The following is a 23,599-nucleotide window of genomic DNA, read 5'->3' on the forward strand; positions in this document are numbered from 1 at the left end:
ACTTGTTTCTTTGGGTTGATCCACAAAGACATAATGTTTGTTTTCCAATGTATATGATAGGAAGAGGAGAAAGTTCTCAGGATGTCAGGGTTCATCCTAAACCGCATATAGCCCGAAACACAAATCTCACCCCAAGAACAGCCTCCATCACGTCTCAGTGCTCATCCGCCCCATCCATATTGACTTCATGCCAATCAGCGTACAAACGGGCGCCTAGAGTAAGCATCCCACCAGCAACTCGCTGCCCATCTGCGTACGCCTCGAACGGGTACCGAGTTCCCGGCTGAAAGTTGAGGCCCGGGGTATTGGCAACAATTTGCCCTTCCGTGGTTGGCCTGAAAGTATACTTGTTAGATTATCCAGAAACATTCAAAGATGGCAAACTTCTTACAATGGCTGCAGCACTCTTTCGAAAACAGTATTGATTCTTATTCGCACACCTTTCCGCAATTGTTCGTCACTTAACGGTGGGTCCACCATGACCAATTCGGCAGTCAACTGGGCGTTAGGGGACTTTGTCAGAATATGATCCATATGATGTTCTTTACCACAGCCATATAGATAAAACGGCATGAGCACGGGATATTCGTTCTCAAGATTATCGAATGCAAGCGACTGGTCAACGATCTTCCGAGTAATACGGACTGTGAAGGGAGGGATCAACGGATCTGGCATTACAAGTTCACCCATTGGATCGTTCGCTGGAGGTTGCAGTTTCGGTATACCCCTGTACATACGGGCAGTAAATTGTTCGGCTTGAAGAAGGTCATTGAGATGGTGTCTCTCAATATTGCCGAGGGTGAAGATTGAGTCTGGGTACGCAGCACGGAGTCTCCTATACTCTTTCATTACTTGGTCGGGAATCGATGCCTCAAAGATGAGCTGTCGGCGATGATTGGCCATGTTGAACATGGGAAAATGAACAAGGAAGAGGGTTATGTCTCCTTGCATGATGAATCCATGGTGATCGGGCGTTGGAGTGTTGCGTTTACGGCATCGCTGCATAACGTCAATGTCTTTTTTTTGAGGACGTGGGCTTGTATAATGTGTACCTCAATTTCCTGCTTTGCGATTTTCTTGACGCCATCGGCCATGGCTTTGAGAATGTCGGGGTCAGATGGCCAAGGACTCATTGTGACGCTGACGAGGGATGTTAGGTCTCCGACCGCTTCTTTTCCGAGGCCCAGTCGTTCTTTGTATGTTGTCAGGCAGTCGCCGTATGTGTTGGGAGACATTTTGGTCTCGGTGAGGATTAAGGGTCGTTCGTCGGTCCCTGTATCTTCGCGAGCTCTGTTTGAAAGGCGCTGAAAGATTCGCGTGTTCAAGTAATTTGCTTCATTCTGTGGATATTGTGTCAGTGGGCAATGTTGGTGGACAAGGTATGGAAATTACGATGCTGACCACGTCTTTATTCGGAATGCTATTGATTCTGAAATTGAAAGCGAAGGAATTAATCATCAAATCACTTCCAATTTCTTTGAACCTATTGAACGTATCCGGATCAGACGCAAGTTCAGAGTTAGAATGGTTTATGATATGGTTTCGAATCCAGTTTCGCTCTTCTAACACTGGTCTAGATGTCCAAGGAACAGTCCCATTCTGTTCGGACGGAAGCATGCAGAACGGCACAACAATGAGATCGTCGTCCCCTTCATCGTCATCGCCAATGGTCATTGTAGCGAGATGGCAGTAGAGCTAGAGTGCAGAGTTTGAAGTCAGCATTTTTACCCCGCAGAATGGCATGTAACTCACTTTTACAGAGGCAAATAACGCTTTCCCGAGCAGCAGGCCATAACCCCCAGGATTGAGACCAATGGTCTCGTGAGAGAGCCATACAGCCACCGGGGCTGCTCCAGGCTTACTGCCCTCCACACCGTATATGCCCATACTTTCTCTGTCGTCCCCGTTGTGATGAATTATTGGACTTGTCCAGGTAATGAGGTACCGCATCCTCTCGTCACGATAGCACAGGCCCCCTGCCGGGTAGTGAATGTACCCGGACCTAGCCACACAATTAGCATGGTAGCTTCCTTTGCAAGAAAATGACGTACTTATGAGGATCAATCGTGATGCTATCTGAGGAGCCCAAGGACCGCAGCTGCGCGATGGTATAGGGCTTCAAGACTAAACTGGTAGTGACCGGCATTGGACTCCCAGGGGGTGCAAGCGTAGAGGCGAAATACCCACCCCATGCAGCATCACAGTGCACAATAAAGGATAACCCCTTCTTCATGTACACCTCCCTCAGCTCTATTATTCTCTCTAGCGGGTCGCACGCCCCATGTGACGTAGATCCTATCATGGCGATCACTCCGAAGACGGGAATCTTCTTCATATAACAGTACTTGAGCTTAGCTTCAAGATCTGCCATGTCCATCCTGGCATAGCGGTCAACTACGACATTGACGAACCGATCGGATCCCAGACCGGTAATTGCTAGTGGATGAGGTGATTAGATATTGACGAAATGATGGGTATGATGTGTGGTGTGCCTACCTCCCCCTTTCGGCCACGAGTAATGTCGTGTGCTGCTGATGAAGAACCTTGCTGGTTCCTGGATATTGAACGCACGCTCTAGTGGCTTCATACCAATTGTCTGCACCAAATAATTCTTCAGAGCGTACTCAAGGAAGGCTGGTGAGATTCCGTATTCCCGCGCTAAACGAGTTGGTAGATCTAGCACCTCTGAGGGGGGAAGGTTCAGAAGGTCCCATCCTTCAAGGTCTTTAAAAGGTCTTCGAATTCTATTTGCATCCTGGATTTCGAACGGGGGTTGAGCCGTAGTCAAAAAGTGGAGCGGGCCGCCTTCATCCATTGCAAGTTTCAAGGACAGCGGGTAGAATTTGAGATTTCGAGCTATCAAGTTTGTGAGCTTATGAGCGGAAGTTCCGGGCATTTTCACCATGACATACCTGCCCAAATTGCCTCCAAGTTTGCAACAGAGCCATCCTGAGGACTGTCAGCTGACGAATTCCCCGGTTAGGGGAGGGAGGGTGTACGCAGGTTATATGACCCCAGCCTACAGCCTTCTCAGAATCGCCACAATCAACGTTATAGCCAAGCATCCTACACAGCTGATTACCGACTTCGTGTTCGATATACGTGGTATAGGGGCCCGACTCTGGGGTGAGATTGCTTGGATTGTACATCATCGCTGCAATGTCTTATTATGGTCTATTAGCAGGGTGTTGAGCGATTATGGACGCAATAGAGGTCAGCTTACATCCCAAAGTACTGGCCATAGTGGTATCCATATTCATATGAGCATTGTAGCGAGTAGACCAAAATGGAATAGAGTAATTCGCCAGATTGTTCATGACCTCAGTGAGCTTCTCGCGTAGGGTATCGATACTTTGCCTAGCACTGGGATATTCGATCATTTCCCGTGTGATGAAAGACGCACCGGTGTTGTCCAGGTTTCTGCGACTCTCAGCGTGTTTGGTAACAATATCAAGGATAAGTGCCTTGAATTCCTCAACATTCTCTGCCTTTGGTCCTAAGAACCATGAGCTTACTAGAGCATTCTCGGAATGTTGATTCATCACTGCGATCGTGGTCGTTTAATCCTTGTTTGAATTCGTAGACGGAACCCGTGAAAGTTACTGAAGAGCAAAGAGCATGAATTATAATTATTATTATAGTATCAGGTTCCAAGATACAGCTGGGAGTCTTGCTGGATTTATTGTCTAGTCGGGGTAGTCCTTGCTTACTCTCCTCAGGAAGAGTTGCTATTATCCCACTTTGAACCCTCCTCTGTCCAATCTCGGGTAACACAAACAAACAGATCTGCGGCACAGGTAAGGTATATTGAGACATCCAAAGTTCAGAATCCTTGAGAAGTCCCCAGTATGTGGTCGAAATTGGCAATACTATATGCGAAAATCCCGCTGTCGCCGCAATTTACCCCAATGCAACTATCCAAGCTCAGAAATTGGGAAATTGGGAAGGCAGATGACAAGCGATCACAGCGATCACAGGGGCTACATGTTAATCCCCGGATTGATCACCAGATTATAGTCTGTAAATACGCCAATTAGTTAAATTTAATAATATCTTGGGGGGGAGGGTGAGGGCCATACAAGGATGATCAGATTTCTATCAGAAGTGAGCACATGCTGAGGTGAGAATTGTGCTTGGATACATAGTACGACTAACCCAATGTCTGAGGACAACAAACTGGAATACCGTAGCGGCATTTATATGCACCAAACTGTGTATACAGAAAAGGCAGGATCGGAATACACGACGATAAAAGTGGAAATGCAGCGTTTGATTGGGCCTAAAACATGTCTTGAAGACAGCCCCAACAACTCTACTTATCTTTACTAGCTGCCTCAGCCAGAGGCCCTTACCCCTGCAGCACTGTTTACTATCATCAGCAGCGTTAATTGGTGAGAGAACGAAAGTCAGCTCAATAGCGGCCCGTGCATAAAGCATCCTATCCGCTAATTGTTGGGTAACTATTGGCCCAAACAAACTGGCTTCAACGCCGATCATGAATCGCCCAGATCCAGTCCAAATCCACGGTTAGCAGCGGAGCTAGTGGGCGTCAGCTGAAAGCCTGCTGATCTATACGCCTGCCATTTGTGGTATGTTGAATTAGCTTTACAGCAGTTGGAGGGTTACTTCGCCTGCAGAAGTCACACGATAAGACGATCTACATCCGATCAAGACCTATTCTAGCTTCTGAATGAGGTTAATGTGGTCCACATACATGTGATACCTACATTGTCCCATTCTTGGTAGTAGTTTCCACGTTCGGATACTCCATCACACACCTACTTCGAGAATCAGGCATCATCATTAATTTAGTACTTTCTAGTACTCTGCGTTCTCTGTATCCTGATATATGTACACGCATGGAACGTGACAAATGAAACTGGTTTTCTGGTGCGCAGATCTTCAGCACGGTTCAAACATGTATCGAACTCGTTTGTTCAGTAAAACAAAGATGCCCTTGTATGACAGCAAATTCTCGAAGAACCTCAATATCCTGTTGTTCCCCTTGCTTTCATCTTTAGTCCCAATCTTTTGTCTTTCCCCGTATACTACACTCTAGCAATCGATTTTACTTTTCTATCCACTTGACAAACAATATATGTCCAAGGAATAAGAGTCATCTTGGGCACACTGGGCACCCTGGCTTGGTCTGTAGTATCGAGTCAGACTAATGACTATGGAACCTATTCCACCTCCAATCCTTCCCAGCGTATAACCTGATCCCAGCCAATACGATGCAAGGGACACTCATTCGTAACCGAGAACCTGCAATTGACCCTCAGGTCTCTCAGGAGTCGATTGGCTTCGGAAGTTCCACATGGAGCGCTGTTCTCTGTATATGAGACATTCGGTATGTAACTAGGGGGAAGAAAGAGCCTTCATTGGATAGATTCACTGGATTCGAACAAACATCACTATCAGTATACTCACACGACATGCACTCCCTCCTGGATGGGGAAGACAGGGGCTGTCCTCAAATAAACGCTCATGATCTCGACTGTCATGGGTCATTTTCTTCTGAACAAAGCACTTACTCAGACGTGTGTCTTTTTTCTGCCAAATGCTCCATATCCTATACGCCGTGCCGTATCTACCCATGTCAGTTAGCCCACATCAACTCATGAAATTGACCGGCTTTATTCAGGTCGAGCACTGATTGGTCTTCAATCTCTACAGTATCAGAAGTACAACCCACCCTATCTTGAATGCTAAACAGCATACTATTGTGCCTCCGAAGGTAACACCGGTAGTATTACCATAGTATAATATGCGGAAAATCGCTTTTATTGGCAGGCCGTATATCAGGGTTGTAAGTCTACGGTCCAATCATCGCTACCCGCTTGTGTGACAAGAACTGTTCGATGGACATCGATCTTAAAGGTACAAGTATAACAAATTGCACATCAGCATCCTTTAAGGAGACTGAGAGGGTGGAAGATATGCGGAAAGCGCAATGCTCCTGACGAGGATGCCGCGTAGTTCACTTTTTGAGGGTGAAGAATTTACTGCGCGTTATAACAACGCACAGGACTTCAGGCTAATTTGAGCAATATTTTCCGGGGGCATTTCTTATCAGGACTTTTGCCAGACATTGATGGTTGTGATTCGTTGATCACATCGCAGAACATAAAAGCTATTCGATGGCTTACGGCGGGCCTCGCTAACGTTGCCACTTTCCGAGCCAGCTAAAATCTTTTCCTTTTAGCGGGATCTCGCTAGATTTTCCTTCTTCGCCCCGCCACGTTACGTACGCTGCCAAACACTATCAGCTCCTGCACCAACGGATCGATCTATCAAGCATTGTTTCCGGCTTGATGATTGCCTTCGGGCAGACATGCGCTCACATTTTGGCTGGTAAGGTGTCAAATTATACCCACCCTTCTCCTTCTCCCTTCCCCAATCCAGTTCACATAGAAAACCGTCATAACATTCAATCTAGTGTGACATGTAGACAGCGTAAAGTGAAATGCAACGAGGAAAGGCCTATTTGCGGCCCATGTGCCAAGTCCTCCCGTGATTGTGTCTTCTCAGACTGCATTTTCCGTCACTACAGTGCCAGCGATCTTGCTGCCAATGAAAGGGGATTTCCCTATCCGGAGGGGAGACAGACATGGGTCAAAATACCATCTGATCGTAAGCTATACTCCTGTTCTTCTGGTTATTGTCAAAATATAGAAGGAGATGCAGCCAGGGTGGATTGAATAGATGCTAAGATTTCCATAGTCATCTTTATCCAGGTTAAAGACCCTTTCGCTGACGATGAGGAGCCAATACTTCTCCTGGACAAGCATCGCTCGATTGCCAGTACACCGATAACTCCTGTTACTGAGCATGGTGTGATTCCGAGTTCTATTCACAGTCCCGCCCTTCCTGCAGAGAATGGGGTTTTGACAACAATCTTGATACGGCATTTCAAAGAAGGTCCTAGTCAATGGTATCTCTACCCGTTCGACTGAAAGAGCGATGAACTGACAGTCCTGACAGGTTAGACTGCTTTGACACTAATGCCTACTACTCCGTCAAGGTGCCTGTCATGGTGGCTACGCGGCCCATGTTGAAGGCTGCTGCATGTGCCCTTGCCGCCAAACATCTACACCGTATGTGCCAGGGAGAACCTCGTCGGATCTTGCGGTTACCCCATCTTCGAAACAGCGCCCTTAAATGGGCCAATGGAGGAATCGACCTAAAATATGAATCAGTACGCCTGTATGACGAGGCTATCGGATATTTGAAAGAAGCGATCAGACTAGAAATTCCGAACAATCGGCGAGACGAGATGTTCGCTGTTGTTGCCATTCTATGCATGTATGAGTTGATCGATGCTCCCAGCACCGAATGGCGAGCCCATCTAAGTGCCCTGCCATTCTTGTATTGCGGGACATCAGATGATTTCAGCTCGACATCCACGTTGCCAAACTCTCTACTGCACATATCTCGCTCGGTTTTTTGGAGCCTTGTGCGCCAGGACTGTCTTTCTGCATGTAGGTTAACCATTTACACTTCTTTCGACTGCGTCCTACGTTTCATCGGATACTTATCATGGAAACAGTTATCAATGAAACGCAAACTCGCCTCGACCTCTCCGACCTCGTCATCTGGCGCAACTTTGGCCTTAACATCTCCGCTCACGGCCATCTCTTGCCTCCATCGGTCTCCTCTACAATCGTGAACACTCCCATTTCCTCCTCCCCGAATCCTCATACTTCCGTCCCAACGCACTGTACCTGGCTCGAGGAAGATACCCTCAGCAACGGCTTGATTTGGATAATGGGCAAAATTACTAACTTCATCACGAGCGGTGACGGAATCTACCCGGGAGACTATGAAAGCCCTCCAGGCCAGCGACCATGTTTTGGCACTACACAAGAGGACCTCCTGGAACGATGGAAGCGACTAGAGTTTGAGCTGAGTGCCTGGTATGATACCTTACCGGATTCTTTCACCCCGTGTGGTCGTACACAACTATGTCTATCCAATTTTGAGCCGACACACCACAGAGGCAACCCAACCCCTACAGGAAACGTCGGAGATGTAGGTACAATCGACGCAATCCTCTTCACTATCCCCATGTGTGCCGTCACCATCCAGACCTACCACATGGGCCGCATTCTGCTTTTGAGCAACATGCCACAGGAATCCACTGCTATTCGGTCAACTGTCACGGCGCGACTGCGTCATTATCGCCAGATCGCCGGGTTGGTGGTGCATCATGCGCGTGAGATCTGTGGGATTAGTTTAGCTGGCTTACCGGATGCGATACTTTCGCATACCATGCAGCCATTGTTCGTGGCCGGACAGTGCTTCGAGGGAGACGAGGAGAGGCGGTTAGTAGTCGATCTGCTGCGACGTGTGGAGAATGATACAGGATGGGCGACAGAGTATCGGGTGAAGGAGTTGCAGAAGCAATGGGCGGATGGGGGTTTGCGGTGTGGGAGATAGCCAAATCATTCCAATTGTAGTTTTCAGTGCACTTGCGGTGTATCTTAGATAGTATGGACATTGTGATTTCTTAGAAGCGCAAATGTGATGCATCTGATGCAATTGGGCCTGCAGACATGATTCGACGCAGATAGCAAGATTATCATCACCGCATCCTATAGTACAAATAGTGGGGAGACCCTCCCACAATGAAGAAATTTTCCCGAGAAAAATCTAGACCTACTTATCCATCACTCCACTACGCTTCTTCCCGCGCGCCTCAACTCACAGGGCAGACAGATAATACCCGATGAAGTGGATCCAGCCATTTAACCACGAGGAAATCTTCCCGAGAGTAATCTTTCCGAGCCGCCGATTCTCGCCTATCGCGGTTTATCGTGCTGACTGCCTTTGTAGATCACGACGCCTACAGACTTTTAGGGCCCACGAAGATGGTATAAATAAGGGAGTAGGATCTGAAGAAAATTATCTTCTGGTCAATAGATACTGTTATACACTTTAGATAACTCCCCTCGGCCTTGAGATAAACATGGCGCTGATACCTGGGCTATCTCGCTATGTCTGGGCTAGTATTCTATGCTCCATGGGGGGCTTTCTTTTCGGGTGTGTATATCCTGCGCTTGTCGCAAAATGTAGCTTCGCTGCTCTATAACAAATTCGTTAACCATCATACATCTATGCAGGATGGACACCGGCATCATCGGCTCCGTGGTAGTGATGGACCAATTCAAGCAGAAATTCGGCTCCTTCTCATCCATCGTCCATGGTCTAGTAGTCTCATCCATCCTGATCCCTGCGGCCTTTTCGTCGTTCTTCGGAGGGAAACTAGCCGACTGGATCGGACGACCCAGAAGCATCGCAATCGGTGCCCTTATTTTCGGTATCGGATGTGCCTTTGAAGCAGGTGCAGTGCATCTGGCCATGTTTATCGTTGGCCGTGTTGTCGAGGGTCTCGGCGAGGGTCTATACCTGGGGACCCTAGTAGTGTACGTCCCCATCTTTTCCCTCCATTATCCAGCCAAATATCTAATAAGCAACAAAAGATACATCTGCGAAATCTCCCCACCAAGTCAACGAGGCCCACTAACCACCGGCCCTCAACTCCTCGTCACAATGGGCCTCGTAGTCGGCTTCTTCACCTGCTACGGCTGCGAGAAAATGCCTTCATCCATGGCGTGGCGAACGCCATTCACCGTCCTGGCCTGCATTTCCATCGTCTTCAGTCTCGCTGCGTTCTTATGGCTAATTGATTCCCCACGATGGCTCACACTCCATAATCGCGTCGACGACGCCACTCGCGCTTGGGAATATCTGCAAGTAAGCCAGGCCGATCGCGAGGAACTCCTCGAAGAGGAAGAGGAAGTCGACGTTCGTGAAGAGGCCCTGACGCATCCGCTCGCCCCGACGGAGAGTGTCCTTGCGCCGAATACCCTTGATCAGGTGGTTTCCCGCCATAGTCGCGTATCTACCCGCCGGACGAAGGGTAAGGGGATGGAAGAAGCCTCGCTGTTCGATGCATTCAAGCCCGATGTGCGCAGTCGCACGCTCCTTGGCCTGTTTCTCATGGGTATGCAGCAGATGGCTGGGATTGACGGAGTTTTATACGTACGTTCCACTTCTCCTGATTTACTATCTTGATCATCAATTAACGTACAAAAGTATGCCCCCATGCTCTTCGAACAAGCCGGCATGACCTCCTCCCAAGCCAGCTTCCTAGCCTCTGGCGTCTCCGGCCTAGTCATCTTCGTCGTGACAATCCCAGGCCTCATTTACGCCGATTCCTGGAGCCGGCGCGCCAACGTCATCCTCGGCGGTCTGGGACTCACCATCACCATGTTCGTGATCGGTTCATTGTACGCCGCCGATGCAGTGCACCATTCGACCGGCGCAGGTCGCTGGGTCGTTATCGTCGCGATTTATCTTTTCGCTGCTATTTATAGTGTCTCGTGGGGCGTGAGTTGCAAGGTCTACGCGGCGGAGATCCAGCCTCAGCGGACGAGAGCGAGCGCGACGTGTCTGGCGCATGGGAGTAACTGGGTGTCGAATTTCTTTGTTGCGCTGATTACGCCGGTCTTGTTGGCGAGGAGTAGTTGTGCGGCATACTTTCTATTTGGGGGTTGTACGGCGCTGACGATTGTTGTTTGTGGGTTTTATATGCCCGAGACGAAGGGACGGTCGTTGGAGGAGGTGGAGAGGTGCTTTGTTAGAGGGAAGGAGGATTCATAGATTCGCTGGGTGGAGTGGGTTGATTGTAATGAGAGATGATAGATATGCCAATAGAATGACAGAGCTTGGTCCAGACACAATGATGTCCTCCTTGATAATAAATATCGAATGGTTGTAATGCTAGTCCTTCAGCGTTGTCCGGTGATATGGCCATCATGCTTTCTCCTCATAAATCGAAAACAAATCCTTCATTATAAATCCCTAAGTATTATTACATCATCTCATATAGTACACATACGCAGCCACTAATTCCCAGTAGCTTTCGCATACATATCCCTCGTATGCTCCCACACCTTCTTACCCACTCCACTACTCAGATACCCCTTAACCAACTCAGACTTCGCCTTAACAATAGAACTATCGTAATCCACCCGATACGCACCACTTCCCTTCACACCATCCGCCCCCACAGTATCCACGCCCTTAACCCGTGGCGCGAACAAAGGGCTCATAGCCGCGTACGCATGCCTCTCTCCAGACTCCTTAACAGATATGAGCCCGATCGACGATAAAAGAGGTGTCAACACAAAAAGAGCATTAGTGAGTCCCCTGACAAGTGGGTTGAATTCTCGCGTGACGTTCGTGTTCACGGCGCCAGGACGGCTATGAACCCAACTAATGTTCGGATGTGCCGCCGCAAGTTGCGCCATGTAGAGAGATGTCATGGTGCAGCCATGAGCGGCTGCATTGGAGAGACTGTAGTTGCTCCGAAGGTCGAGGTCATCTTCGATGAGTTTGCCCTCGTTTCCTGGGCTGAAGACGGAGACTACGCGGGCTAGGCGGTCTGATGAGGCGGCCTGGTTTAGGAGTGGGAGGAGGTTGTCGGCGAAGCGCATTCTGGCGTAGTAGTGGAGGCTGAGCTTGCGGTCCAGGCCTTCGGGTGTTTCTATTTCATGTTGAGTTGGAGTGAAGGGATGGGTGAAGGGGAAGTACTCACCATTCCTTCCCTGAGTGGTCAAAATCCCCGCGCTCAGGAAGAGAAGGTTTACTTGTGACTCTTTTTGAGCGATCTCGCGACATGTTGTGTCGACGTTCTTGAGTAGAGATATATCACTCTTGATGAAGTCAACTGTTGCGGATTGGTTAACGGCACGTAGTTCTGAGATGATCTCCGATGCCTGAGCTTCGTTGCGTCCAATCAAGTAGATGTGAGGAGCTGTCGCGTAACGAGTGAATTCCCTCGCTGTCGATAGACCGATTCCGCTAGTTCCGCCCACTACTTATTGTTAGTTGGCGTCTAAGATAGCAAAGTCATGCACATACCGAACACAGCAACCAAACCTGAACCCAGGTTCTTGATATTGGGTAGCTGCCCGCGAACCTCTGAAATGGCAACCATGTTCTTAGTTATTTGTTGGGTTTGTGTCAAAGAGAGTAATACAACTGATGAGAGGGTCGCTTTGCTAACAAATAAGCTGGTTGCGATGGTTTCTCAAGCCGTCAGTCCAGTTGACTTGGTCGCGTTAAATAGCTGCGTGGGAGATGATTGTGGCTAACGTCAGCCACGGCCCGGCTGACCAGATCCGGCAGATGGCTGAAGTCAGCCACTGCGGAACCCTCACTATATTTGCTGTCATCCTGGAGAGGATCGTACAGTTTCCATGTTTGACATTTTACTTCTACTGTCAGGCTCTGCTGGTATTAGGCAATTGATCATCATGTCCAGGCCCACCCAGCGAGGTCAACGCTATCAACTCAATATATATTTTGTCGACAGACTTGCCGAACATCCGTTATCGGCCGTTCAGTGCTTCTAGTACTTTTAGTTGTGTTCCAGCACAAGGCAAGGGATAAATCTCTACTACAATTAGTACAAAAGATCACGGAAAGTGGTCCAGCAACAATTTAAACCATCAATAAGATGCACGCGGATCACACTGTGATGTTGTGCATTGGTTGCCAAGTAATCTTGATCGTGAGCATGTCTGTACACGGGTGTCACAACAGCATCAAATTCGGCTGAAAATGGTAGTTTATCAAGCTCATCGCGAGCGGGAGGAACTTATCATACGATAAGTCGGCTTGGCATGAGGGGTAGTCCGTACAATCGGCCGAGATGCGAGTGTAGATGGCATATAAATCCCGAGAGCTCCCTGCATGCAAATCCCGGACATCCTCATCAGTTTCAACATTCCGAGTTCCCACAACCCCGCTATGTCTTCTCAAGTACGCGTCGCAGTTACCCAGGCAGAGCCTGTCTGGCTAGACTTGGATGCGACCGTGAAAAAGACGTGTGATCTTATTGTGGAAGCAGCTGCGAATGGCGCTCAGTTGGTTGCTTTTCCCGAGTGTTGGATCCCGGGATATCCTGCCTGGATTTGGTGGGTACATGAACTGCACCGTGTGGAACGAATATAGAGACTGACAAATGATTATCGGTCTGCAAAGGACACGACCTGTTGACATGCGCCTGTCATCTACTTATATACAAAACTCCTTGAAGATCGATTCCCCGCAGATGGCCAGCATCCAGAAATGCGCAGCAGAGAATAAAATAGTCGTTGTTTTGGGCTTTTCCGAGAACCTGCATAACTCCCTGTATATCTCGCAGGCTATTATTGGAAGTGATGGGAAGATCCTCACCACCCGCAAGAAAATCAAGCCCACCCACATGGAGCGGACCATTTTCGGTGACTCGTTTGGAGACTGTCTGCAGAGTGTAGTCGACACATCAGCCGGTCGCGTCGGTGCTCTTTCCTGCTGGGAGCACATCCAGCCTCTGCTGAAATATCACACTTATGCCCAGAGGGAACAGATTCATGTCGCCGCATGGCCGCCTCTATTCCCTCACAACGAAGACGGTTCCTTGTTTTCGATGTCCAGCGAGGGTATGGATGCCAACTGGACGAGGTACACAGATGCTAACAAGTCTCCTCTCAGGTACCAGTTCCATTGCGAGGACATATGCTATCGAAAGCCAGTCTTTTGTCCTTCATACCACGACAGTAATAGGCCAGTCGGGTGTTGACCGAATGGCAACACATGGTGGTGCTCTGATGAGCACCCCTGGCGGAGGCTGCTCCGCCATCTTCGGGCCTGACGGCCGCCAGTTATCGCAGCCCATTCCCAGCACAGAAGAGGGCATTATTTATGCTGACCTCGATTTGGATCAAATTTACCACTCCAAAGCCTTTGTAGATGTCTGTGGACACTATAGCCGACCGGACCTTCTGTGGCTGGGTGTGGAGGGCAGTGTTAAGCGCCATGTCAGGGAGAATGCAGCTACTGTGGCAGCAGAAGCGGAGCAGCAGGAGCAATAGAAGAACCTAAGTGTCAGAATGTCTCGGAGCATCAGGCTATTGATTTTCTGTACTGCTTGACAGCGGAATTCTGAGTAGCTGCAAGCCGGAAACACAATCTTAATGTCCGCTGTGCACCGGTAAATAGCGAAAGTTCAAGCACTCATGACGTATCGCATATAAGGAATAAATGCTGAATATCAGTGGGAGAAACATGCACCGTTCCTGACAGCCACTTCTGATTGGCCGTTTCCCAGGTCTACCGGAGTCTCAATCCTCTGAATGCTAGTTACTGATCACTCGGTAATCATGATTACAAATGGTAATCTTTCATAGTTTCCATTAAGTTCCCTCCTACGGCTACCTTTCTAAGTCCTATGGTCATTGGTTTAACAATATCAGTTACATGCCAAAGGATTGGAACGCAATGAGTGAGCCCGGCATGCTTACTGGGTATCTATATATCTGCTTGCAATTTGGAAGGACTGAATTTATCCAATGAAACTTCGCGGTTATAACCACTACATAAATTCTTTGGGCCGTGCGCTCCAGCCTCCACCACAGCAAAATGTACTTGCTTTTGGTTGGAAAAGGCTCCTGACCGGCAACCGATGGAACATCTCTGATTCGTTGAGTGGATGATACGGCTCTCCAACTTAGGTACTCACAGACAAGGAGCTATAGCCTTGCAGTGCACCGATAAGGCTCTCAGCCTTGTTGGTCTCCCCTTAAATCTCTTGCTTACCTCCATCTTGCTACTGAGGTGTCACACCCATCAATAACATTTCTGTACCGACGCTTCAGAATGCCACCCAGCGATGCTGACCAGCGACAATATCCCGCATACGAGCCACTACATAATGAATACGACGACCCCGATATATTATCGAGTATTACTGATGCCGAGATAAGGCAAGATCTTGAAGGGCACGAAGATGTGGGGTTACATGCTGTATCGCCTTCTCCCAACACGCCAGATGAGAATGGTGAGTCAAACTCCGATACGGCCTCACACTCCCCGACGTTAGGAGAGCCTTCCAACTACAAAGACGAGAAGCTGGATGGCCCTGAAATAGTCTCAGCCAGGCGCTATGCATCTAGCTGGTTTTGCTGGGAACTTACAGGCATCATTGTTTCAGCGGGTCTCCTAGCTGCGATAATCATCATACTGAAGGTTTACGATCATCAACCTCAACCGAAATGGTGGCACATCTCCCTAAATTCGGTCATCTCTTTTCTCAGTACACTTTCTAGAGCCAGTCTTATGTTTTCTGTCGGGGAGTTGATAGGACAGCTCAAGTGGGTTTGGTTTGCTCAGCAGGAGCAACCTTTGTCACATCTGCGGTCTTTTGACTCAGCCAGCCGGGGTGCTTTGGGGAGTCTAACATTGATATGGGCCTTGCGTGTCCAGCATTTCGCAGGGGTTGGTGCTTTGGCCATGGTTCTTGCCTTGGGTTTTGATCCCTTTTCGCAACTCCTAATACATACCTATGACAAGCTAGTTGTAGACCCATCAGGGACTGCACTGATCGGTAATGCTACCGTATACGACACCATAGGACAGTTGGAGTATGATAAGGGTATGTATATGAAGTAAAATCCCCATCTACTTGGGCAATGTGACAGGGAGTACTAACGACAATATACAGAAACATCAGTTGCATACGTCGACCCTGTTCTGAAGGCAAATGTCTACAATTCGCTCTTCAACACGGATCCAACCCGGCCGTGGGCCATTCCGCAATACTCCTGCTCCTCAACCAACTGTACCTGGGATGCGATCGCTTCGCTCGAGATGCGGTCTCTTTGCAGCAACATCACTAGTGCACTAATAACCAATTGTTCTAGCTTTTCCAATGAATCAGTATACGCGGGACAGAGCAACTGCAGTGTCACGCTACCAAAAGGCGGGCTCTCGGCCTCGTATACGCCAGGTGACTTCTCGTTCACTACTTTCTCAATGAACTCAATTTTAGGTTATGATGCGGTGGTTTATACCAATGCTACATTAATTGCAATTCAATACATAGCCCCTCGGGCCAATCTGGAGCTGCTCGACGATAAACGCTGGTCGAATAGCACGCAGTGGGAAGCCACCGAGTGTTCCCTGGAGCCCATCGTGCGCAGCTTTCGTCCTAAAATCTTCCATAACCACTACAGTGATAAGACGCAGGCGATCTGGATTCAGCATAATATGACTACAACGTACAATGTGCATCAGTCTGCAGGTTTTAATTTCACCCCGGAATCATGGGGTCCTGATCTTGGTGTGCACCAAAACCCGCAATCTTTCATACTCAGTGGTGATGCCAGAAAATCGATATTTTACTTCCTAACCTCCATCTTCTCGGGTCAGGCGACGAGGTCCGCGACGGAAATATTTTTCGACCCGCTGGATTCTAGCTGGTATGCTGCTTCTGATACGCTCCAGGCGCTGGCCGTGGCAAATATTAGTGGGTGCAGTGAGCTTCTTTCCGAACGGCTGTCCTGCGCGATGGATAATGTTGCTGCTGCCATGTCAAAAACCTTCCGGGATGCGGCTTACGTTGCTGATCCCGCATCGGCCGCCATGACGACGGGGAGTGCAAAAGTCAGTGAAGTCTATATTGTCGTGTACTGGGCCTATCTGGCCTTACCAGTCCTTGTCTGGACTTTGGGGGCCATCCTGGTGCTCGGGACGCTCTGGAAGACTCGTCGCGCTCGTGTACCCGCTTGGAAGAACGACACGCTGCCATTGCTGTTTCTGTATCGAAATCAAGATGAGGGCATGGAGTTGCCGCAGGGAAGCGAGACTGAACAAGCAAGCCGTCATGAGTTGGTACGGTTGTATAATGACGAGAGTCGAGTGTTTCTTGGTCGGTGTACGGATAGCAAGTCCCAGCGTCCTTAAGTGGCTGCTGCCCTTTCTCTGACCAGGCTTTAACTATCCATGAGCTCAGTTTACTCGACACATAAACACTACCTATTGTGAGGCTGATTCCTTCTACTATCAATCACATATAATATGATCTGTCTATAACCTAGCTTGTAATCTACATACTCAAAGGGCCGTGCTCAATCTTAGCTAGTTGCAACAAACTCCTAAATATTTCTTGATGGCTTTCGTGAAGACACCCCCATCGGCAAGATACAGAATATCACTTCATCCTCGACTTCTATGATGTAGCTACAAACAATGGAAGAAATCATTCTTCACCTGCCGTTCCAGTAATGCGAAGCTAGGCAAATAGAATACTGGAGAGTGAGATCCATTAATGTTACTACTAAAACCGTGAATATGCAATTCGCATCTATCACAGAGCATCTATTAAAAGGATATGCATGAAGACCACCTCATCATCAGATCAAGAATGCCCTAGTGTGAAAGCACTAATGACTAAGTCGAATAATCCCTTCATCCAGCATGAACAACTGCTCAGTGCATAATTATAATTGAATGGCATCGTCGCTGCCTGGACCAGCCGGGCCATGTATAAAAGCCCCTCGACCCCCAGCCCTAGTGATAAAGAGGGAGCGACTCAATACCGCTGAAGCCCGTATACAGCGCATCGCAGAGCAAGCGACAGGATCGAAGATCGATCGGAGAAGCATTGTGTCTTTGCAGACTCTGCAGGCCACTGTACACAATTGATGAATGAATGTAACAGAAACTCGCCTCAGGAAGATGACAATTGCATTCATCTCAAACTGTCTATCGAAGCTGTTTCTTACGTTTGTGTGACAAGCTCCCGTTGGCGGGGATATATCAGGCTTAGAATAGGAGAAGAAGTGTGCGGGACTGCTGAACTGTTTACCACAATGTTTCTTTTGGAGAAGAACTTATTCATGATAAACTGTCGAACAGGCCTCAGAAGTATCAAGAATCATGCAAGCTGACTCGCTGGTTGGAATTGTTCATATAGCCAGATGAACCAGATTACTATATCATATGATAATACAGATATATTTTCCAATATATTCTAACAGTGCCACGTAGATCAAACAACCAGTAATTTCATTTATTCCTCTACCCCGGCACTAGGCCACAATATAAAGAATTCAACCACCCTATATATCCTTCCGCGCATGCCGACTATACCTCTTCCTCAATGTCTCCCCGTACTACATACCACATCAATCAGCCCGATCCCCACACCTCCATCCCCATGAAACGGAAAAGAAAACTCACCTTCATCAACACAACCGGGATGGGAATAAACGCACAGCCCAAGAACGCCAACGTCGAACTCGCCCACCCCACCCCCAGGTTCTTATACATCGCAGTCGCGAACAGCGGAAACCCGGCACCAAACGCACTCCGAAACAAATCATTCCCAGCGAGCACACTCGCCGCATACTCCGGGTACGCATCGGAGAGATAATTCAGCACGGGATTAAAAAGTAGGAACGCACCGACGGAGAAGAATCCACTGCCCACAATCGGCATGATCCAATGAATAGAGGGTCGGGCACTCCATCCGAACCAGAAAAGACAGATGGGGATGAAGAACCCGCCTACAATAGCGGGCGGGAGACGCGCCTCCGGGGGAACGTTGCCTGTTTCAGGATCGAATTTTGGTTCGAGGTATTTGTGCATCCACCAGTAATATGGAGGGATTGTTATCAGGGCGCCGGTTAGGATGCCGATGTATGCTAGACCTTGCTGGCCGAGATTGAAGCCGTAGATGCCTGCGAAGACGATGTTGAAGGATTCAAACCATACGTAGAGAAGACCGTAGATTAGGGCGATGTATAGGTTCAGGAGGAAGACCATTGGTTCGGTGAAGTTGAGAGTGAAGGGCCGGACGAGCGTCATCATGGCGAGTTCGCGCGCTGTGAGATGTTCGCTGGCGAGTTCGGGTTCGCTGCGTAGGTTGTGTCGGTTGGTCAGCTTGCGAAGTCGGCGGGCGCGTCGGTATAGAATGTTGCTGGAGGAGGTCTCTGGAAGGAAGATTATTAGTACGACTAGTGTGAATCCTGATAGCCACATTAGCTCCCAGATCGTCCAGCGCCAGCCTTTGGCCTGGGCGGCGAATCCGCCGACTAGGGGACCGAGCACGGGGCCGCAGATGGCGCTGATACCCCAGATGCCGATTCCGTAGGCGCGTTTACGAGGGGCGAACATGTCGGAGAGGGTGGCGCCGCCCTGGATGATGTTAGCGCATGATAGTGAATTGAGGGGAAGGCGAGGGGTACTGTTGCAAGAGCAGGCGATCCAAAGAAGCCAGTCAGGAAGCGAAAGGCTAGTAGTGTGCCGAGGTTTCCGGCCAATGCGACTGGGACTTGCAGGGCAACAAATACAATTAGTGTCGCGATGTAGACGGAGTTGCGCCCGATCTGGGGCACCTCGCTCATGGGTGACCATAACAGCGGGCCCAGTCCGTAGCCAGCCACGAACAGGGTCAGTCCCAATGTAGCCGCGACTTGGCTGATTTGGAACTCGGACATAACTGATTCGATACCGGCGCTGTAGATGGCGCTGCCGATATAAACGCTGAAGGTGAGGAGGCAGATCTCGAAGGTCACCACGACTTTCTTCCATAGTGGCCAGTGTTGGGGGTTCTGATGAGTTAGCTTTCGCTCAGCATAGAACAGTATATGCCTACCTCCGGGTCACGATCACTCCACCAGTCGACGATGGTCACGTCGCGTCCCTTCTCTGGGTCGATGACGGCCCCAGTGATGCCTTGATACCGACGGCCATTATGCGACCATGCCGTGGAGGGCACCCTCGTCATGGACTCGGTGTCGGCAGCGCTGAAGCGCTCAGGCAGTTCCTCATCGGCATCGGGACGACCAGAGTAAGCCATGCGGCCCGATTTGTTGAGGTTGACGTACTGCTGCCATAGTGAGGGGTCTTTTTGCTCCTCGAACCGGAAGTACCGGCCGCGCGAGACAAGGCGGATAAATTGGCCGAGGATGGAATCTTGGATGAGGCAGGACATTCTACCTATACTATTTTCTATCGACGGATATTACATAGTTATGGTCTACCGGGATAATTTTATAGGCATGAACCCTGCTCGGTAACTGGTTTGGTTCCTGAATCAAACAAGCAAGATGGATGATGTAGCCATGATCACACTCGCCACCGGTAGTCAGCCAGACTCAATTCTGGTCTCGATGCTGCCAATCGCAAACTCAGATCAATCAAATAGGTCTGGAACATTTCACTATCTGAGGAATAATCATCAATTACCTGTCAAATCCCCATGTTATCACTCTTCTGATGATAGAATGTGGACGGAGAAAAGATTATGATGCTGATCCCACGGGTCTCACCTGCAGGTGGGGTAGGGTTAGGTTAGGCTGGAACCCCAGTGCCAGTGGGAGAGTAAGAGATATCTCATTACTAAATCACAGCTCTGGAACGCGACGATCTTTTACCAAAAACTCCTTGCGACCGAGGCAATTGGCGCTGCACCCCGGATTGAGAGACAGCTGATCGATCGTGCCCAGCAACGTCATGTATCCCCCACCCATCGGCTTTGACCGACCAGCAGGATGAGCCAACCACCATCATGTTCGCTTTCTTAGTGCCCTATTAGTGTTGATTAGACCCTGCGCGAGGGACCCCCCTTGGCTGAACCCCCCGCATGACCCCAAAATCTCACGCCGCGTGGCTCCCATCGAACATTCATTTCCTTTCCCCAGGAAGCCATATCCCGTGCCTGCCAGCGCTGATTCCATCTCCGGTCTCCCGCCTGCCAAGCCTACCCCGAAGCCTTTCACTCGCATCTCGACGGCCTGCTTCCGTTAGTCCTGAACGGAAGTTGACCGAGCCTCGTCCCCAGATTGTCGGTCTGTCCCACCTGGACTCTCAGGACCGGGTCTGGGGGGTGGCACGAAGAGGCTCGATCCCCGGATTGTCCCCCGCAGCCAAGGCGCTCCGTCCCACAACAAACCCAGCGCGTTGTCGGATCTTTGTTGCTTTCCAGCTCGCCAAGCTGTCCAGCATGTCAAGCGGTGATAAGCTCGTCGCGACAAGTCGGATTCCAACGTGGGATGTCTCCCTGGTGGATCTCGTTCCCTGCGCGATCCATTGGCTGCTCTCTCCCCGATTCTTCCCCGCATGATCACATTCGTCGTAGTGAATTCCCTCCCCGGCTGGTTTGTCCTACCTCACCATGAAGAGGTGCCGTTCCGACTGGCTGTCGGTAACCGACGTAGTTCTGATGGGGGTGACTGTTATAAATGTCCCTCCTCCCTTGCAGAGGCTAGCTGGTTCAAAAACCCGTCGTGGCTCGTCCAACCTTTCTCCTGTTGATTGTGTACAATCATGGCGGGTTCCAAGAAACCAGTTAACATTTTTCGTTTGCGCAATCTCGCTGACCCCAAGGAGGTCTTCAACTGGAGACTATGGTTTGCCGTGCTCTCCTTTGGCCTCATGGGCGCTGCCCGTGGTGTCGATGAGGGGTTGATCTCGGGTGCCTTCAACTCCAAGGACTTTCAGCGCACGATCCATTTGGACTCGTACAGTGAGGTGGAACAGACTAACATCAAGGCGAATGTGTCTGCCATGGTGCAGATTGGTTCTGTGGGAGGGGCACTTTTGTACGCCTTCACCAAAATGACCCGTCAAGTCCGTCTGCTGACTCTGTTCTAGTGCATTCCTTGTGTGCGACCGTATTGGACGGCTGTGGGCAACTCGCCAGCTGTGTGTCCTTTGGATTTTGGGAATTGCCATCTTCATGGGTGTTGGCGCCAACGGTAGCTTGGGTGCTGTCTACGCCGGTCGCTTCGTGGCCGGACTGGGGGTGGGCCAGACTGTAGTCGTTGGACCAGTCTACCTGGCTGAAATTGTGAGTGACACATCTTATTCCCCGTCGAACTGAATTGACCAGCAATAGGCCCCTGCATCTGTCCGCGGACTCTGCACTTGTGTCTTCACCGGCTTTGTCTACCTGGGTATTGTGCTCGCCTACTTCACCAACTATGGCTGCCAATTGCACATGGGCGACCACACCCACAAGCGATGGGTAAGACATCATTCACCTTATCCATGGTAGACTACTAACACTACGTAGGAAGTTCCAACTAGTCTTCACATTATGTTCGCCGGCCTCATCTTCCTCCTATCCTTCGTGCAATATGAATCGCCTCGCTTCCTCGTCAAGAAAGGCAAGCCCGAAGAAGCGTTGAACAACCTTGCCCGTCTCCGCAACCTCCCTCCGGACCATGAATACGTTGTGGAGGAGTTCACAGGTATCCAGAATGCCCATCAAGCGGAGATGGAGGCTACCATGGGCGCTGGCTGGTTAGGTATTGTCAAGGAGGCCATCATGGTCCCGAGCAACCTGTACCGATTGTACCTCGCCGCCATGGCGCAGCTACTCTCCCAATGGTCCGGAGCGGGATCCATCACGCTGTACGCGCCGGACCTGTTCAGTCTCCTTGGCATCACAGGGTCCAACGAGTCCCTTCTAGTGACAGCAGTGTTCGGTATCGTCAAGCTGACTGCGGCGGTGATCTGCGCTCTGTTCCTGGTGGATGTAATTGGTCGCAAACGTGCCCTACTCCTAGGTATCACGTTGCAGGCTATCTCCATGATCTACGTCGCTAGCTTCCTCACTTCTGTGCCGGAAATGGGCATCGTCGATGACTTTGTCCTGCCCGAGTCAAAGAGGGGCAGTAGTCGCGGAGCCATTGCTATGATCTACATCTCCGGTGTAGGCTGGGCATTGGGCTGGAACTCCATGCAGTACCTGCTGACAGCGGAGCTGTTCCCGCTACGTATCCGCGCACTGGCTACCTCTGCTGCCATGACCCTGCATTTTGTCAATCAGTATGGTAATTCCCGAGCGGTGCCAAACATGTTGCTGGGTACTGGGGAAGGTGGCATCACCCCCAAGGGCACATTCTGGTTCTTCTCAGCTGTGACGGTGCTGGGTGGACTGTGGGTGTGGTTCAGTGTGCCCGAGACAGCGGGACGAAGCTTGGAGAGTATGGACCGGTTGTTCGCATTGCCATGGTATCAAATCGGACGGCATGGCAACCGTGATGCCGACCAGCAGGACCAGGTGGTGGCGGATAAACAGCAGCAGGTGGAGGATGGATTCGGAGGAGCGGAGCATCGCGAGCGGGTGTAACTGTTGCTTGATATGTTACTTAGCTAGGAGCTTGATCTATATGAATTAAATGCAATTGACGAAGCACATTGGCCAGATGGATCCCCGTAATGGAAGCAATAGCTGACCGCTTGTGCATCCCCAATGTGCATCTTAGCCCGCCAACTGGCGTGTCGGAGAGCTCCGATGTTATCTATGATTGGCTGGCAGCCCCGCTGGCCCGGTCAGATGACAAGCACTGTGTCATCCCTATCTCAACTGTTCAGCTTCTTCTGCTCCCTCCTTGCATGGTTATTTTCCCTATTTACTCTGTTCCATTCTCATTCATTCACTGACAGTTTTTAAATATCTTGTCGATCCCTCCTCGTTCGTGGTTGTGCCATTGATCTCCCTCACCGCCGATCCCAAAGGACAGCTTCCAGCTTTAAGCTTCCCCTCGCGATGACTACCCGCTATCGTGTTGAATGTAAGTTGAATTGTCCTTTCAGATCCCATTGACTCATCTAATTACTCTCTCAGATGCTCTCAAGGTAGGCAGTCATCTCTGCTGCCAGTTCATGCTAACTCGCTCAGTCTCACCGTCGAGACCAATTGGTATGCCCCCATTCCTAGTAGCAATTAGACGTGGATAGCTAACAAGTTCCTAGA

At 49.8% G+C, this 23,599-nt stretch overlaps 8 protein-coding genes across 8 annotated transcripts; 5 read left to right on the forward strand and 3 right to left on the reverse strand.

The window, feature by feature from the left end:
* Positions 1-154: 154 nt before the first annotated feature.
* Positions 155-3,542, reverse strand: AKAW2_31387A (pyridoxal phosphate-dependent decarboxylase family protein; the record flags this gene model as incomplete). Its single annotated transcript, XM_041688007.1, has 10 exons — positions 155-335; positions 392-999; positions 1,053-1,340; positions 1,402-1,695; positions 1,753-2,002; positions 2,052-2,436; positions 2,497-2,856; positions 2,913-2,949; positions 3,000-3,163; positions 3,224-3,542. The coding sequence occupies 10 exons, from the start codon at positions 3,540-3,542 to the stop codon at positions 155-157; spliced, it is 2,886 nt and encodes a 961-aa protein (XP_041541834.1).
* Positions 3,543-6,334: 2,792 nt separating this feature from the next.
* AKAW2_31388S (Zn(II)2Cys6 transcription factor domain-containing protein) lies at positions 6,335-8,439 on the forward strand (the record flags this gene model as incomplete). The annotated part of the gene is made up of 5 exons (XM_041688008.1): positions 6,335-6,354; positions 6,440-6,633; positions 6,724-6,934; positions 6,985-7,481; positions 7,550-8,439. 5 exons carry the CDS (start codon positions 6,335-6,337, stop codon positions 8,437-8,439), a joined length of 1,812 nt encoding a protein of 603 aa, XP_041541835.1.
* Positions 8,440-9,123: 684 nt separating this feature from the next.
* On the forward strand, positions 9,124-10,665 carry AKAW2_31389S (uncharacterized protein; the record flags this gene model as incomplete). Its single annotated transcript, XM_041688009.1, has 3 exons — positions 9,124-9,425; positions 9,483-10,044; positions 10,099-10,665. The coding sequence occupies 3 exons, from the start codon at positions 9,124-9,126 to the stop codon at positions 10,663-10,665; spliced, it is 1,431 nt and encodes a 476-aa protein (XP_041541836.1).
* A 245-nt stretch (positions 10,666-10,910) lies between these two features.
* AKAW2_31390A (uncharacterized protein) lies at positions 10,911-12,004 on the reverse strand (the record flags this gene model as incomplete). The annotated part of the gene is made up of 3 exons (XM_041688010.1): positions 10,911-11,551; positions 11,603-11,881; positions 11,929-12,004. The coding sequence occupies 3 exons, from the start codon at positions 12,002-12,004 to the stop codon at positions 10,911-10,913; spliced, it is 996 nt and encodes a 331-aa protein (XP_041541837.1).
* A 758-nt stretch (positions 12,005-12,762) lies between these two features.
* Positions 12,763-13,925, forward strand: NIT2_2 (carbon-nitrogen hydrolase family protein; the record flags this gene model as incomplete). Its single annotated transcript, XM_041688011.1, has 3 exons — positions 12,763-12,986; positions 13,054-13,493; positions 13,546-13,925. 3 exons carry the CDS (start codon positions 12,763-12,765, stop codon positions 13,923-13,925), a joined length of 1,044 nt encoding a protein of 347 aa, XP_041541838.1.
* A 784-nt stretch (positions 13,926-14,709) lies between these two features.
* Positions 14,710-16,794, forward strand: AKAW2_31392S (DUF3176 domain-containing protein; the record flags this gene model as incomplete). Its single annotated transcript, XM_041688012.1, has 2 exons — positions 14,710-15,484; positions 15,554-16,794. 2 exons carry the CDS (start codon positions 14,710-14,712, stop codon positions 16,792-16,794), a joined length of 2,016 nt encoding a protein of 671 aa, XP_041541839.1.
* A 1,157-nt stretch (positions 16,795-17,951) lies between these two features.
* On the reverse strand, positions 17,952-19,828 carry AKAW2_31393A (MFS transporter; the record flags this gene model as incomplete). Its single annotated transcript, XM_041688014.1, has 4 exons — positions 17,952-18,005; positions 18,073-19,029; positions 19,080-19,445; positions 19,490-19,828. The coding sequence occupies 4 exons, from the start codon at positions 19,826-19,828 to the stop codon at positions 17,952-17,954; spliced, it is 1,716 nt and encodes a 571-aa protein (XP_041541840.1).
* A 1,334-nt stretch (positions 19,829-21,162) lies between these two features.
* AKAW2_31394S (putative MFS quinate transporter) lies at positions 21,163-22,972 on the forward strand (the record flags this gene model as incomplete). Its single annotated transcript, XM_041688015.1, has 4 exons — positions 21,163-21,437; positions 21,490-21,685; positions 21,734-21,862; positions 21,911-22,972. 4 exons carry the CDS (start codon positions 21,163-21,165, stop codon positions 22,970-22,972), a joined length of 1,662 nt encoding a protein of 553 aa, XP_041541841.1.
* Between the last annotated feature and the right edge of the window lie 627 nt (positions 22,973-23,599).

The sequence above is a fragment of the Aspergillus luchuensis genome, chromosome 3 (genome assembly GCF_016861625.1).
Source record: "Aspergillus luchuensis IFO 4308 DNA, chromosome 3, nearly complete sequence".
Classification (NCBI taxonomy): Eukaryota; Fungi; Ascomycota; class Eurotiomycetes; order Eurotiales; family Aspergillaceae; genus Aspergillus; species Aspergillus luchuensis.